This window comes from Nycticebus coucang, chromosome 22 (assembly GCF_027406575.1).
Source record: "Nycticebus coucang isolate mNycCou1 chromosome 22, mNycCou1.pri, whole genome shotgun sequence".
Classification (NCBI taxonomy): Eukaryota; Metazoa; Chordata; class Mammalia; order Primates; family Lorisidae; genus Nycticebus; species Nycticebus coucang.
Window position 1 is genome coordinate 32,509,001 of NC_069801.1, and position 17,492 is coordinate 32,526,492.

At 40.2% G+C, this 17,492-nt stretch overlaps 1 protein-coding gene across 1 annotated transcript in view; it reads right to left on the reverse strand.

Moving 5' to 3' along the window:
• Positions 1-17,492, reverse strand: part of RHBDL2 (rhomboid like 2) — a 58,816-nt gene that overhangs the window by 13,311 nt on the left and 28,013 nt on the right. The window contains exon 5 of the mRNA XM_053575616.1: positions 14,615-14,727. Coding sequence (XP_053431591.1) covers positions 14,615-14,727 — 113 coding nt within the window. The remainder of the gene's footprint in view (positions 1-14,614; positions 14,728-17,492) is intronic.

Here is a 17,492-nt window from a genome sequence, read left to right on the forward strand (position 1 = left end):
AAATAGCTGGGCATTGTGGCGGGCACCTGTAGTCCCAGCTACTTGGGAGGCTGAGGCAAGAGAATCACTAAGCCCAAGAGTTTAAGGTTGCTGCGAGCTGTGATGCTACAGCACTCTACCGAGGGCAACAAAGTAAAACTCCTGTCTCAAAAAAAAAAAAAACCAACAAAGAAAACCCCACTTTGTGCAAGGAGGACAAAGTGTGTATTCTTAGAAATCTTACAAAAAGTTGAGCAAATAAGTATTATAAAATGGAGAATATAACCACTACTATGACTAAAACATAATACATTTGCTATAGAAGCACTTAGGAAGGAGTGACTTTCTCTGCAAAAGAGTGGAGACCCTCCTGCTCTGAGGAGGAGGAGATAGCAAAGTTTAATAGCATGCTGATTAAACTTTGAAGAATCTTTAAGATTTGGATAAGGTAAACAAAGGAAAAGAAGGTATTCAAGAGTTAAGGAATTGAAAAAGCAAAGACATAGAATCAGAGTTATATGGATGAATGTAGATCAGTGGGAAATAGTCTGATAGGACTACAACTGTTACCTGGAGACTAGGGCTTGAGTTGTTGTATCATAATCATATGAAGAATTTATTTATTTATTTATTTATTTTGTAGTTTTTGGCCAGGGCTGGGTTTGAACCCATCACCTCCGGCATATGGGGCCGGTGCCCTACTCTGTTGAGCCACAGGCACCGCCCTAGGAACTTATTTTTAAAATACAGATAGAAATGTCTATTTCTGCCCATAATGGAGTAACAAAAATGGGATTTACCTTCCCATACGAAAAATCCCATAGCACTGGATAAAATATATTATATGAAACAATGATCTTCAGGGCCGTGCCTGTGGCTCAGTGAGCAGGGCGCCGGCCCCATATGCCAAGGGTGGCGGGTTCAAACCCAGCCCCTACCCAACTGCAACCAAAAAAAAAAAAAAAAATAGCCGGGCGTTGTGGTGGGCACCTGTAATCCCAGCTACTCAGGAGGCTGAGGCAGGAGAATCGCCTAAGCCCAGGAGTTGGAGGTTGCTGTGAGCCGTGTGCCACCACAGTACTCTACGGAGTGCAATAAAGTGAAACTCTGTCTCTACAAAAAAAAAAAAAAAAAATGATCTTCAAGATACTGCACATTGGACAACAAAAAAAGGTGAACTTTGAGAGACAGGAAATAGATGAGTTGTCTGATTGCTTAGATAGTGTCTTACGCAAGATAGCAGACTGCATGATGAGGGAACCCAGGCAGATCCCAGCAAACTTCAAGTCAACAAGATGGAGTTTAGAGTTCAGATACTCCTGGACCACTAGATTTTGCAAGACAGGGTACCAGAGGGCAGAGAATTGCACATAGAGAAAACTCCAGAAAGGAGCATGTAAAAAAATTACCTGAGCCAAGGAAAGAACCACAAAAACTAAGGTGGGGAGATTACCGTTCGCACAGCTTTAGGGAGGCTAAGTAACTTTCTAAACTTCATAATTCATGGGGCATTGATTAGAGCACAGAAAAGGTTCCTGCACCAGTAGTGGGAATAACTAGCATCTTACCAGAAAAGATCAAACTGTTTCCAGGTAAATTAACAGAGTTACAGAACAAATCTAAAGAATATTTATAGGAAAGAACATTGTATTTATAATACAAAAATATCCTTTATCCAGTTAAGTAAAATGTCTAGCATCCAATAAAAAATTATCAGGCTAATATGGCACCAGTTTTTGAAAAAGAAAAAAAATTATCAGGCATGCAAAGAAGTAGAAAAATAGGACCTATAATAAAGAGAATAATCAAACACCTACCCAGAACCGACTCAGGTGGTAAATGTATAGTAACAGACAAAGGCATTAAATAATTATTACACCTGTTCTCTATATGTTCAAAAGTCAAGTAAAGACAGGTAAGATATAAAACAGAACTCAAATTAAACTTGTAAAGATGAGAACTACAATGTCTAAAATGAAAAAATAAACCAAATGGGTTTAATGGTAGATTATTCATTGCAGAAGAAAAGATAAGTGAACCTAATAAAAACTATCCAAAATAAAATACACAGAGAATATTTTTTAAAATAAATACAGCACCAGTGAGCTCTGGACAGTTTCAAACAGCCTAATAAATACAAAATTGGAGTCTCCAATGAAAAGGAAAGAATGCAAGTACAGAAAAAAATATGTAAAGAAATTATGAATGAATTTTTTCCAAAGTTTGATGAAAGCTATAAACTCACAAATAAAAAAAACACCCCCAGCACTCCAAGCATAAGAAATGTGAAGAATTGTATACCAAGGTACAACAAAATCAAATTGCTCAAGATCCATAAGAATCTTAAAAGCAGCCAGAGTAAAAAGACATGTTTCACACTGAGGAACAATAATAAGGATGATAACAGATTTCTCACTGAAAACAATACAAGTGAGAAAACAGTAGGGGAACATAAAATATAGCAAGAAAAATACTCATAGTATTTTTTTTCATTTTAGACATTACAGTTCTCATCTTTACAAGTTTAAATTGAGTCTGTTTTATATCTTACCTATCTCTACTTAAGCTTGAATTCTTTTTTTTTTTTTTTTTTGAGACAGAGTCTTACTTTGTCACCCTGGTAGAATGCTGTGGCATCTTAGCTCATAGCAACCTCTTGGACTTATGCTATGCTCTTGCCTCAGCCTCCCTAGTAGCTGAGACTACAGGCACCTGCCAAAACACCTGGCTATTTTTGGAGATAGGGTTCCGTTCCTGCTCAGGCTAGTCTCAAACTCCTGAGCTCAGGCAATCTACCCACCTCAGCCTCTCAGAGTGCTAAAATTACAGGCTTGAGCCACAGTGCCCAGCATAAGCTTGAATTATACCTAGTTAAAATATCTTTTAAATATGAAAGCAAAATAAAGATTTTTTTTTTTTCAGATGCAAAAGGGATAAAAAAAATTGATGACCTGCAGACCCATTCAACAAAAAATGTTAGAGAAAATCCTCAGGAAAATGAAAAGGATATCAGATGGAAATGTGGAAATATACAAAGAAAAGAAGAGCATTGGAAATGGTGAGAACATGAGGAAATATATAAGATTTTTATATTGGGCAGCACACGTGGCTCAGTGGGTAGGGCACTGGCCCCATATACCGAGGGTGGCGGGTTCAAACCCAGCCCTGGCCAAATTGCAACAAAAAAATAGCCGGGTGTTGTGGCGGGCACGTGTAGTCCCAGCTACTTGGGAGGCTGAGGCAGGAGAATCACCTGAACCCTGGAGTTGGAGGTTGCTGTGAGCTGTGTGAGACCACAGAACTCTACTAAGGGTCATAGGGTGCGATTCTGTCTCTAAAAAAATAAAAAAGATATTTTTCTTATTATTTAAATCTCTTTAGAAGATAATTAACTATATAAACAAAAATAATATCAACGTAATGTGGGATTTATAACATGTAAAAGTAAAACATATGGTAACAACAGGACCAAGAGGCAAAATAGAAGTGTATCATTATAAGGTTATTATACTATATGTGAAATAATTATAATATTACCTGAAGGGAGATGGTGGTGAGTTAACTTTTTGACTGGGATCAATGCCTATAGGCGTTCAAACAAGATGTGCGTTTGTTGGAAGTGATGCCTATAGGCGTTTTTCATTTTGCAAACAAAAACTTGACATATGTTTCTGTTATGTTACCTGACTTGAGCCTATAAGCATCCTATGCTTTGTTCTCAATAGTTTTTACAGCTGTGCCTGAAATAATTTGTATGAATAGTGGAAACTAAAACCAACATGGGTGAATTATTTTGATTAGGAAACAAAGAGCATCCAGCAGAGTGCTGTGTATTCCGATGGTTGTTGCTATCAATACAAGCCTCAGCTGGAACATTTTGCTTCTCAGCTCTCCGCTGTCAAAGGGTTAGACATACACAACACTAAAATGTCAAAACAAAGTATTACAGCTCATAAACCAACTAAGGAGGTAAAATAGAACAATAAAAATACACAATCCAAAGGAAGACAAAAAGGGAAAAACACAGATGAATAAGGAACACAGAACAGATGGAACACATATGTCTAGTAGGATAGTAAGTTCAAACCTAACCATGTCAGTAATCACATCAAATGCAAATGGTCCAAACACCCAAATTAAAAGGTAGCAACTGTGAGACTGGATAAAAAAGTAAGACTCACCTACCCACACAATGCCTACCAGAAACATGCTTTTTTCCCCCTAGAAACAGGGTGTTGATCTGTCAGCCTGAACAACATGACAAGATGCTGCCTGTACAGAAAATGGAAAAGGGCTTGACACCTGCAGCTCAGTGGCTAAGGCACCAACCACATATAACGGAGCTGGTGGGTTCGAACCCGGCCCGGGCCAGCCAAACAACAATGACAACTACAACCAAAAAAAAAAAAAAAAAAAATAGCTTGGTGTTGTGGTGGGCGCCTGTAGTGGTAAAAAAAAAAAGAAAGAAAGAAAAGAAAAGAAAGGCCTGACACAGTGGCTCACACCTATAATCCTAGCACTCTGAGAGGCTGCGGCAAGTGGATAGATTGAGCTCATGAGTTTGAGACCAGCCTGAGCAAAAGCAAGACTCCCATCTCTACTAAAAATAGAAAAAAAAGGGCGGCGCCTGTGGCTCAGTGAGTAGGGTACCGGCCCCATATGCCGAGGGTGGCGGGTTCAAACCCAGCCCCGGCCAAATTGCAACAAAAAAATAGCCGGGCGTTGTGGCGGGCGCCTGTAGTCCCAGCTGCTCGGGAGGCTGAGGCAAGAGAATCGCGTAAGCCCAAGAGTTAGAGGTTGCTGTGAGCCGTGTAACGCCACGGCACTCTACCGCGGGCCGTACAGTGAGACTCTGTCTCTACAAAAAAAAAAAAAATAACTGAGGCAAGAGGATTGCTTGACCCCAAGAGTTTGAGATTGCTATGAGCTATGATGCTATGGCACTCTACCCAGGACAACAGTTTGAGACTCTGTCTCAAAAAAAAAAAAGAAAAGTCAGATGAGCACAGTGACACACACTTGTAGTCCCAGCTACTCATGAGGCCAAGCCAGAGAATCAATCACATGAGCTCAGGAGTTTGAGGTTACAGTGAGTATCATAACATCACTGCCCTCTAGGCCAGCAACATAGTATAACCTTATCTCAAAAACAGGCCAGTGAGGTGGCTCACATCTGGGAGGGTGGATTGCTTGAGCTCACAGGTTTGAGACTGGCCTGAGCCAGAACAAGACCCCGTCTCTACTAAAAACACAAAAAACTGGGCGGCGCCTGTGGCTCAGTCGGTAAGGCGCCGGCCCCATATACTGAGGGTGGCGGGTTCAAACCCGGCCCCGGCCAAACTGCAACCAAAAAATAGCCGGGCGTTGTGGCGGGCGCCTGTAGTCCCAGCTACTCGGGAGGCTGAGGCAAGAGAATCGCTTAAGCCCAGGAGTTGGAGGTTGCTGTGAGCTGTGTGAGGCCACGGCACTCTACCGAGGGCCATAAAGTGAGACTCTGTCTCTACAAAAAAAAAAAAAAACACAAAAAACTGAGGCAAGAGAATTGCTTGAGCCCAAGAGTTGGAGGTTGCTGTGAGCTGTGACGTCACGGCACTCTACCCAGGGCAACAGCTTGAGACTCTGTCTCAAAAAAAAAAAGAAGCAAAAACTTATAGAACCACAAGAAAAACAGACAGGTTCATGATTACATTTATAGATTCAATATCCCCTCTTCTTTTTTTTTTTTTTGAGACAGAGTCTCACTACATCGCCCTTGTTAGAGTGCTGTCGCATCGCAGCTCACAGCAACCTCAAACTCTTGGGCTTAAGCGATTCTCTTGTCTCAGCCTCCCAAGTAGCTGGGACTACAGGCACCTGCCACAACGCCAGGCTATTTTTTTTTTGGTTGCAACCGTCATTGTTGTTTGGCGGGCCCGGGCTGGATTCGAACCCACCAGCTCAGGTGTATGTGGCTAGTGCCTTAGCCGCTTGAGCCATAGGCACTGAGCTACGCCGGGCTATTTTTTGATTGTAATTGTCATTGTTGTTTGGCAGGCCCAGGCTGGATTCAAACCCATCAGCTCTGGTGTATATGGCTGGTGCCCTAACCTCTGAGCTATAGACACCGAGCCTCAATATCCCCTTTTTATAATTTATAGAGAAAGTAGACAGCAAATCATAAGGATATGAAGACTAACAACATCATCAACCAAATTGACTGAATTGATGTTCACACAATACTCTACCCAATAAAAGCAGAACACACATTCTTTTCAAATACACATAGAAGCACTTATCAATATAGGCCATATTCTGGATTATAAAACAAATCTTAATACATTTAAAAGGATTCAAGTCATACAAAGTTTGTTCTCGAACCACAATTAAATTAAACTAGACATCAACAACAGAACATCTCTTTGAAAAATCTACAAACATTTGGAAGCTAAATGACACACTTTAACCTACCCATCTATCAAAGAAGAAATCAAAAGGGAAATTAGCAAGTACAGTAAGTCCCCTCCTATCAGCAGGAATATATTCCAGGATCCCCAGTGGATACCTGAAACCATACATATTATCAAAGCCTATGTATACTCTGTTTTTTTTTTTCTTTACTCCGTTTTTGAGTTAAATTTTTTTTTTTTTTTTTTTTTTTGTAGAGACAGAGTTTCACTTTATGGCCCTCGGTAGAGTGCCGTGGCGTCACACAGCTCACAGCAACCTCCAACTCCTGGGCTTAGGCGATTCTCCTGCCTCAGCCTCCCGAGCAGCTGGGACTACAGGCGCCCCCCACAACGCCCGGCTATTTTTTTGTTGCAGTTTGGCTGGGGCTGGGCCTGAACCCGCCACCCTCAGTACATGGGGCCGGCGCCCTGCTTACTGAGCCACAGGCGCTGCCCGTATACTCTGTTTTTTGATGTGATAATCAAGACGGCTACTAAGTGACCAACAGGTGGGTGTGGTATACAACAGAGATATGCCTGACAAAGGGACGATTCACATCCTGGGCAGGACAGCGGGATGGCATGAGATTTCATCATTATGTACTCAGAAGAGTTCACAGTTTTAAACTTATGAATTATTTATTTCTGGAATTTTCCATAACATTTTTGGATCTTTCTAGACCACAGGTAACTGAAACAATGGAAAGCAAAACCATGGATAAGGAGTAACTACTGTATTTCGAACTAAATGAAAATGAATCACACAAGATGTCACGATTTGAGGGATCCTGCTAAAGCAATACTTCGGGGGAAATGTAGTCATTAAACGCTTATGTTAAAAAAGAAGAAAGTTTCAGGCGGCGCCTGTGGCTCAAAGGGGTAGAGTGCCAGTCCCGTATGCCGAAAGTGGCGGGTTCAAACCCAGCCCCGGCCAAAAACTGCGCAAAAAAGAAGAAAGTTCCAAAGTCAGTGACCTTAACTGTCCACCTTAAGAAACCAGAAATAGCAAATGAAACACAAAGTAAATAGAAGAAAGGAAATAATAGAGCAGAAATCAATGAAATAAAAACAGACAATCAATAGGAAAAAATCAATAGGAAAAAAATCAATGAAACCAAAGATCAGAGTAAAAATCAATGAAATAAAAAACAGAAAATCAATAGAAAAAATCAATATTCTTAGAGAAAATCAATAAACATGATAAACCTCTAATCAAACTAATCAGGAAAAAAGAGAAAAGATACAAAATGCCAACATCAGGAATGAGAGAAGTGATATCACTACATATTCACCAGAGGCTAAAAGATAATAAATGATATTAACCAAAAAAAAAAAAAGCATTCTATTGAATTGCACACTTTAAATGGGTGAATTTTATGGTATGTGAATTGTATCGCAGTGAAGCTGTTAAAAAAAAGTTTGCAGTCTGGGTGGCTCCTGTGGCTCAACGGAGTAGGGCACTGGCCCCATATGCTGGAGGTGGTGGGTTCAAACCCAGCCCTAGCCAAAAACTGCAAAAAAGAAAAAAAAAAGTTTGTCAGTTTCATAAAAGTTAAACATATCCTACCATTGGATCAAGCTATTCCATTCCTAGATATTTACCAAGAAATTTTGTCCACAGACAGACTTGTACACAAGTGTTTACAGCAGCTTCACTTCCAATAGCCTCAAACTGGAAATAACCCAAACATCCACCAACAGAATAGATAAACAAATAGTGTAAATAGAATCAACTGCTGATACACATAACAACATGGATAAATCTCAAAATAATTATATTGAGTAAAAGAAGCCAAGTAATAGAGTATTACTCTGGCTGGGCACAGTAGCTCTGGCCTGTAACTCTAGCCCTCTGGGAGGCTGAAGCAGGAGGATCCCTGGAGCTCAGGACTTTGAAATCAGCCTGAGCAAGAATGAGACCCTTTTCTCTACTAAAAAATAGAGAAATTAGCTGGGCATTATGGCAGGAATTCCTCTCATTTAAGGAATAATGAGAACTCCAATTCTATTAAAGTCAAAAATAGAAAAATTAGCCAGGCATGGTGGTGCACGTCTCTAGTCCCAGCTACTCAGGAGGCTGAAACAGGAGGATCACTTGAGCCCAGGAGTTGGAGGCTGCAATGAGCTATGATGGCACTTTTGCATTCTAGCCTGGGAAACAAAGCAAGACCCTATCTCAAAAAAAAAGGGAAAAGAAAAGCAATGAGGTCAGATAGTAGAGGGTAATGAAGAGCATCCGGGCACACTTTGCCTTTCTTTTGGCCATTGTAAATTTGTTAGGAAGGATATAATATGTATGTTCTAAGCTGTGTTTGAGGAAGGTGACCTAGGCAGTGGTGTGAAGGATAGACCCGAATGGCAGAGATAACCCACCAAGAAGCTATTACAAAAACAAGCAGAGGAGGGGAACAGGTTAGTCACGTTCTCTGCTCTGAAACTGGGGCAAGGCTGAGTCCATAGGTTGAAATTGAGTTGGGAGGGAAACAGAGCTGTAAATGCTGAAGTCAGGCAAGGCCTGACCACTGAAAAAGGTTTTCAAGGACAGGAAAAAGCAAATGTGTGCACAAACAAGAAACAGCAGAAAAACAGGACCCAAAAAAGGCAGGAGGGAAGTAGGATGGGGGGCTGCTTCTCTGAGCCTCGCCAATTCTATCTCTTTAACATGTCTGCTGACTGCTTCCTGCTCCCCATACCCACAGCTACTGGCCCTGCAAGATCACAGGTCCTCAAGGGACCCCTCAGCTCTGAGATGCTGGCAAATTTTTGATCAATAAAGCACATAATTCATTGGTTGAATTATGTTCCCTGGAAACATATGGTACAATCTTTAAAGGATGAGACCTATTGATTAAATAATAATTTTTAATTTTTTTTTATTGAATCATAGCTGTGAATTTTAAATTATTTTTATCCAGGCACAGTGGCTCATGCCTATAATTCCAGCACTTTGGGAGGCTGAGGCAGGAGGATCTCTTGAAGCTAGCAATGTGAGACCAGCCTGGGCAACATGGTGAGACCTGGTCTTTACCAAAAAAAAAAAGTTATTTTTTAATTAGCTGGGCATGGGGTTTTGCTCCTGTAGTCCCACCTACTTAGGAGGCTGAAGCCAGGAGTTTGAGGTTGCAGTGAGCTAGGACAGCACCACTGTACTCTATCCTGGGCAATGGAGTGAGATCCTGTCTCAAAAACAATTATTTTTACCTCATTAATAATATTTTTAAAAACCTTTCAATGAGCAGTGTCATTAAGTAAGCTTTGCTATTTTTGAAAATCATGACACAGAAATATAAAGATGTAATCCTAAATTTAGTTATTTTCTATAGAAAATTCACTCTTAATGGCTGTCATAGCCACACATAAAATTTTTAAACAATATGTGGTATCAAATGGAAGAACATCATTGACCAAGCAAAATTTTTGTTGTAATTTGGCTATTAATTCCCACCTTTCCCAATTACAGTCATTTGTTCTCACAAACTATCAGAAAGTACTACAATAAAGTTTAAAACTCACTAAAACCCTTCACCGAAAAACTTTTAAACAGATTAAAAATTAGTTTCCTAGCTTCCTTTTTTTTTTTTTTTGTTTTTCAAACAGAGTCTTACTTTGTTGCCTGGGCTAGAGTGCAGTGGCATCATCATAGTTCATATTCCTGGGCTCAAGCAGTCCTCTGCCTCAGCTTCCCAAGTAGCTGGGACTATAGGCACCACAGTGCCTGGCTAATTTTTCTGTTTTTTGTAGAGACAGGGTCTGGCTTATGGTCTCAAACTGGTTTCAAACTCCTGAGCTCAAGCCATCCTCCTGCCTCCGCCTCCCAGAGTGCTAGGATTATAGGCATGAACCACTGTGTACGGCCTTCCCAGCTTTTTAAATGTGAATATTATAAGACATATTGCATTATTTTCAGGAGCAAAATCATATAATGATGGAACAATTTCCAATTCCAGTTTTGAAAACGCCCTTTCCATAGCATGAGTACTTTTGGAAAAGCAGTTATTTTCTCACTTCTTCTTCTTTTTTTTTTTTTTTGAGACAGTCTCACTTTGTCACCCTCAGTAGGTGGAAAGGTGTCACAACTCATAGCAACCTCAAACTCTTGAGCTCAAGTGATCTTCTTGCCTTAGCCTCCCAAGTAGCTAGGACTATAGGTGCCAGCCACAACACCAAGCTATTTTTAGAGACAGGGTCTCACTCTGGCTCAGGCTGGTCTCAAATTCCTGAGCTCAAGCAATCCACCTGCCTTGACCTCCCAGAGTTCTGGGATTACAGGTATGAGCCACGGCACCTGGCTATTGTCTTATTCCTTGAGAGAAAAAATGTTATCATGTTCTCAAAGGGACATATTTTGTCTTTGTTTTTCTCAACAACATCTGTTAGGTAGCATACTGCTGATAACTTTTTGTTATCACAGAAATAGTTAGCAAATTCAACACCCTTATAAAAGAAAAATATTTTGTAAAAGAAAAATGCATAAAAAATTTAAGTGAACAACTCTTCTAAGTAATTTGCCATAAAATGATCAGCAAATCTCTGGGAGGTACAAAAGATTTTTGTGATAACTCCCTTACTGAGGATGTCCCTTATTTCTTGTAAAGATTACCTTATTTATTTAAGCAGGCACACAAAAACTGCAACAAATCCTATTACACAAAAAGGAACAAGCCATGGCTCAGTGCCCGTAGCTCAATAAGTAGGGTGCTGGCCACGTACACCGAGGCTGGCAGGTTCAAACCCAGCCCAGGCCTGCTAAACAACAATGACAACTGCAACCAAAAAATAGCTGCTGGGCATTGACACCACAGCACTCTACTAAGCATGACATAGTGAGACTCTGTCTCAAAAAAAAAGAAAAAGAAAAAGAAAAGAAACAAGCCAATGAGGGCTTGTGGTGCCTGTGTGTTGTGGAACTGCCACCGTCCCCCAGGAAACTGCACAAATTTAAGTGACACAAAAAGGTGAAAGAGGGTCCTGTGTCAATCTGTGTATTACATAGTAGTTATGCTTGATTTTTCTCATTTTTAGAAATAAATGGATTGATAAACAGCATCTACAAAAACCCTTACATTATATACTTAGTGGCGAAAGACTAACATCAGAAACAAGGCAAGGAGATCCGTTCTCCCCACTCTTATCCAACATAGTGCGGAAATGCTAGCCAGCACAAGAAGGCAAGAAAAGGGAACAAAAGCCACACAGTTTGGAAAGGAAGAAATAAAACCCCCATTTGAAGGTGATGTGAAAATTTGCTAATGACTTGGTAAACCCTAGGGAATCTAAAACAAAATAAAAAACCTAAAAAAAACCCTTAGAACCCTAGAGTTAATAAGCAAGTTCAGCAAAGTTGCAAGATTATATAATAAGACCAACATATAAAAATCAGCCAGGTTGGGTGGTGCACACCTGTAGTCCCAGCTACTCAGGAGGCTGAGGCAGGAGGATCGCCAGAGCCCAGGAGTTTGACTCTAGCCTGGACAACATACCAAAACCCCATGTCTAAAAGAAAAAAACAATTGTATTTCTTTTTTTTTTTTGTAGAGACAGAGTCTCACTTTATCGCCCTCGGTAGAGTGCCGTGGCGTCACACAGCTCACAGCAACCTCCAAGTCCTGGGCTTAGGCGATTTTCTTGCCTCAGCCTCCCGAGTAGCTGGGACTACATGCGCCCGCCACAACGCCCAGCTATTTTTCGTTGTTGTTGCAGTTTGGCAGGGGCCAGATTTGAACCCACCACCCTCGGCATATGGGGCCAGCGCCCTACCCGCTGAGCCACAGGCGCCGCCCAAAACAATTGTATTTCTATATACTAGCAATGACTATATAGATGCTAAAATTTAAAATAGAATACCATTTAGGAGATCTAAATAAAAGGCATACTGTGCTCATGAATTAAAAGACACAACATAGTAAAGATGTCAGTTCTCAACAAATTGATGAAAGGATGCAAAGCAACTCCTATCAAAATCTCACCAAGAATTTCTACAGATATAGACAAGATTATTATAAAATTTATTTATGGGTAGGCAAAGGAATTGGAGAAGCTAAAATGATTTTGAAAATGAAAATAAAATGAGAGGAATCACTGCCACTGATTTCAAGACTTATTGTATAGCTACAATAATGAAGACTGTGTGGTATGGTATAAGGATCAAGGGAATGAAAAGAATCCAGAATAGCCCCCACACAACTACAGGGAAACAATTTTATACAAAGGTGCAAAAGCAAATTCAATGAAGGAGGAACAGTCTTTTCAAAAAATTGTTCTGGCATAATTGGATATTCATAGACAAACAAGCAAACAGAATCTCAATCTGAACTTTACACTTAATATAAAAATTAACTAACTCAAAATGTATCACATGTTTAAATGTAAAGTGTAAAGCCATAGCTTTTAGAAGATATCACAGGAGAAAACCTTCAGCACTTAGAGCTCACTGAAGAGTTTTTAGATATAGCCCCAAAAGCACAATTCATAAAAGAAAAAATTGATAAATGGACTTCATCAAAATTAAAATTTTGTGCTCTGTGAAAGACTTAAGAGGATGAACAGATAAACTATAGAGTGGGGGGAAATATTTGTAAATTTCAACGAACTCTCAAAACTCAATAGTAAAAATAAAGTCCAATTATAAAATGGGCAAAAAATATGAACAGACATTTCACTAAAGAAGGTAGATAGATAGTGGCAAATAAGCACATGAAAAGATATTCAACAAAGCATCTTAGAATGTCCCTCCCTGCCTTAGGGAAATGCAAATTAAGGCCATGATGATGTATCACTATACACTTATGAGCACAGGTGAAATAAAAAACAGTGCAAGACCAAATGCTGGTGAAGACATAGAGAAACTGAATCTGAATCACTTATACATTACTAGGAGGAATGTAAAATGGAACAGATATTCTAGAAAACATTCTGGAATTTTCTTTAAAAATGAAATATGAGGCTGGGTGCAATGGCTCACACCTGTAATCCTAGCACTCTGGGAGACCAAGGCAGGAGGGATCACTTGAGCTCAAGAGTTTGAGACTAGCCCGAGCAAGAGAAAGACCTTGTCTCTAAAAATAGCTAGGCATTGTGGTGGGTGCCTGTAGTCCTATCTACTCAAGAAGCTATGTTGCCCTCAGTAGAGTGCCGGGCGTCACAGCTCACAGCAACCTCAAACTCTTGGGCTAAAGTGATCCTTTTGCCTAGCCTTCCAAGTAGCTGGGACTATGGTCACCCACCACAACGCCCAGCTATTTTTAGAAATGGGGTCTCGCTGTGGCTCAGGCTGGTCTCCAACTCGTGAGCTCAGGCAATCTACCCACCTCAGCCTCCCAGAATGCTAGGATTGCAGATGTAAGTCACCACACCATAAAAAGCTTTGGTTTTTTAAAAAATGTTTCCAATAAATAAGCAAATGGATGGATGGAATTCTAATATTTCCTTCCCACACCATAATAAATCATTTTAGGCACAACCAATCTTAGTAATCATTCCCATATAATGCTAGTCCCTACTCAGTCTTTGAACTCCTTTATTCTCTATGTTCTTCTAAAGTTGTCTTTCTTACATGAAAATCTGATCATGCTACTTCTCAAAATCATTAGACTGACACATAAGGGCTTTCGAGATCTAGCTTTAAGCCTTTACCCAATACATGCCCCCGTACACTGAAACATTTGCAGCTTCTGTGCAAGATACCTGAGAATAGGCAGAATAATTTGTCTTTATGTGCTTATATTATCTCTGATTAAAGTATCTCTACTGCTTAGTGTGTTCGCAAGCACATTTTAGGAATGCAATAGACTAGGTATGGTGGCTCACACCTATAATCCTAGTACTTTCAGAGGCTGAGGCAGGATGATTGCTTGAGATCAGGAGTTAAAGACCAGCCTGGCCAATGTAAGAAGACCCCATCTGTACACAAAAACTTTTTTAAAAAATTAGCCCAGCATGGGCTAATAGTGTGCACCTACAGTCATAGCTAGTACTGGGGAGGCTGAGGCAGGAGGATCACTTAAGCCCAAGAGTTTGAGGTTGCTTTGATCTGTGATCATGCCACTGCACTCCAGCCCAGGCAACAGAGTTAGACCCAGTTTCTAAAAAAAAAAAAAACAAAAGAAGAAAAAAATAGAGAATGCAATAAATCCACTGTAAATGTTTATTACTTTTGCTTACAATCCTAAGAGCCCAAAATATTAGTTCTGTGTTACCCTCAGAACACTAACCTGCAATCACTCCTGCCAGATACACTAGCCCCACTCGGAGGCCTTTGTGGACCATTTCCAAGGGAATACCCAAAATGAGCTGCATGAAAAGATTCCCCAAGATGTGCTGAACTCTGCAGAGACAAACACAGTTGTCAAATATTATGATTAAATCAAGCACTCATTTCCTTGGTAGACTAACAGACTCTGATGTATTGTTTTAAATTAAGGACTGGATTAACTAGAATTCCATTTTCTGAGGTTTTTTAGCAGAAACCTCTTTTTTCTTTTTTTTTAATAAAATCTTGCATGGAGCTTCAATATTCAAAACAGGTAAAAGGGCATTTTATGTACCTTTTAAGGTATAAAGTAAATTTTACTGCTTGACATGAAAAAAAAGTATAAATTTATTTTTATTCTAGTTTGTAACAATTGCTTATAACATTGAACAGAGATCAGTGAGGCAGATTTAAAAAACATCACCTTGAAACTAGGAGTTTGGATGACAATTACCATCATAATGTCAGCCTCACTGTCTGATTTTGTTTCCATTGCACAATTTTGTGAAAATTCTCACTCACTCATATTGAACTTAAATTTCAATAGATTTTTAAACACCTTGTCTTGCAATCTCAGGATATTCTTTTTTTCTTTTGAGACAGAGTCTCACTCACTATGTCACCCTGGGTAGAATGCTGTGGCGTCACAGCTCACAGCAACCTCTAACTCTTGGGCTTAAACAATTCTCTTGCCTGAGCCTCCCAAGTAGCTGGGACTATAGGCATCCACCACAACGCCCAGCTATTTTTTTTTTTTGCAGTTTTTGTCTGGGGCCGGGTTTGAACCCACCACCTCTTATATGTGGGGCCGGCACCCTACTCCTTTGAGCCACAGGTGCTGCCCCCAACTTGGCTATTTTGGGGTTGCAGTTGTCATTGTTGTTTAGCAGGCCAGGGCAGGGCTCGAACCCGTCAGCCTTGGTGAATGTGGCCAGTGCCCTACGGACGCCAAGCCAGGATATTCTTTAATAAAACAGAGACAACAAGAGAAACTTAATTCTCAGTTCTACATTAAAAAGTTTACATATTAACACCAGCTAAAGTTGGTATCTCCCATGTACTATAATTTGGTATTAACATACTTGAGTGCAGATGTTTTCATTACAACTTTTAAATTTTAAATGAAATTTGTGTTATCTTGCTTATCAAACTCCACAAGCATCTCTGCAGAATCTCTGAAAATAATTTTTAAAATGCCCACAGTAGAGTAATCCTTAATTTAGTTTCTGTTGTAGCATAATGCCTTTTTTTTTTTTTGAGAAAATTTCAGATTTAACCAGAAAGTTCAAAAATAAAACAGGTATTGGATCTTCCGCCACATGGCAGCTTTCATATTAGTTTTAGGGATTGTGTTTTTGCTTAACAAATACCCAGCAGATGATAAAGAGGCCCTCTGGGGATACCCCACCAAACAGATTCTTTACTTACCTTTAAGGAGGTATGTACACCTAGCCTTGACCATCACTATCCAAGGCAGCTTCAAAGACATATGAGAGGTGATATGTGATTCAGCACAGAGTATTCCAGTACAGACAGTGATACTAGTGTGGAGACCTCAGACATAAAGTGAATTAAAATTACCTTCTCCTGAATTTAAATAAGAAGGTCAAAGAAAGCCATCCTGACCTCTGAAAACACCTTGAGGACTAGGTGACCAATACAACCAAACCCCCCGAGAATCATCCTATACAATCCTTTCTGCTGTCAACAGCAAGACTAGAAGTGGCACAAAGATGAGATCCTGTCATATACTCCAAATAGAAATACTAATTGTTCCCAGCCAAATTTTATCCACCCTTCAAAGTCCAACTTGAATCTAAGTCATCCATGACTCCCTCTGTCTATATCACTATTCTAAGCCAGCACCTGTTTCCCTGATCCCTCGTCTCCCTCCTCTAGCGAGGCTGGAAGCACTAGTATTGTCTTTTGGGACCCCTCTGAGCCAGGGATAGCCATGGCACAAGGTTCTGGCCAGTGAGATGCAAATAAGAGCACTTTTAGAAGACTGATAAGATAGCTTTTATCTTGACAAAAGAGATGGATGTAGCAGTACCCAGGACCACCTCTTCCCCTTCTTTTTGCTTTGAATGTGGAGTTACAGCAGCCAACTTGCAACCATGAGAGAATGGCCAAGGGAATAGCAGAGATGCCAGCACAGGGCCAAGAGTCCTGGCTTCCTTAAACTGATGAATCAACCCCCTACCTCTCGGATTCTTACAGAGGAAAAAAATAACCTCTATTCATTTAAGCCCCTGTTAGATTTTTTTGTTGTTGTTACTTGTATCCAAGAGCATCCCTAACTACTATAACCCCACCTGTAGCATGTCACACACAGCCTTGCAAATTCTTTTTCAGTGCCTTACTACCTATGAAGCATTAACTATGAAAATAATAGTCTCATTTAATCACAACGATTTTATGAGGTGGGTATTACCACTCCATTTTATAGATGAGGAAGCTCAGGCACAAACAGGTTAAGTAACTAGTGTATACTATAATACTGTACTGTCATACATTACTATTTAACTGGCTATTCCTCCTTATAATTTAAAGTCCTTGTATGCAGGAGCCATGTTTGCTCAGAACATACCTGTTAAATGGAAAACCAAAGTGTGGAAGTCTCTATAGAAACTGAGCAGCTGCCGATTTTGTCCCTGACTTGTCAAGCCTCTGAGCTATCCCACCAGGAATGCCTATTTAGCCACTGGCTAAGAGTCATCCTTTCAAGTCTACATATGAGTAGATTATGCAGACATCGTTGGCCTCTGCTGAAACCACAAGTGCCCACCAGAGAGGTGGGGCCAGCAATGAGCTTCTCACCACCTGCAGTGGGCATTGTG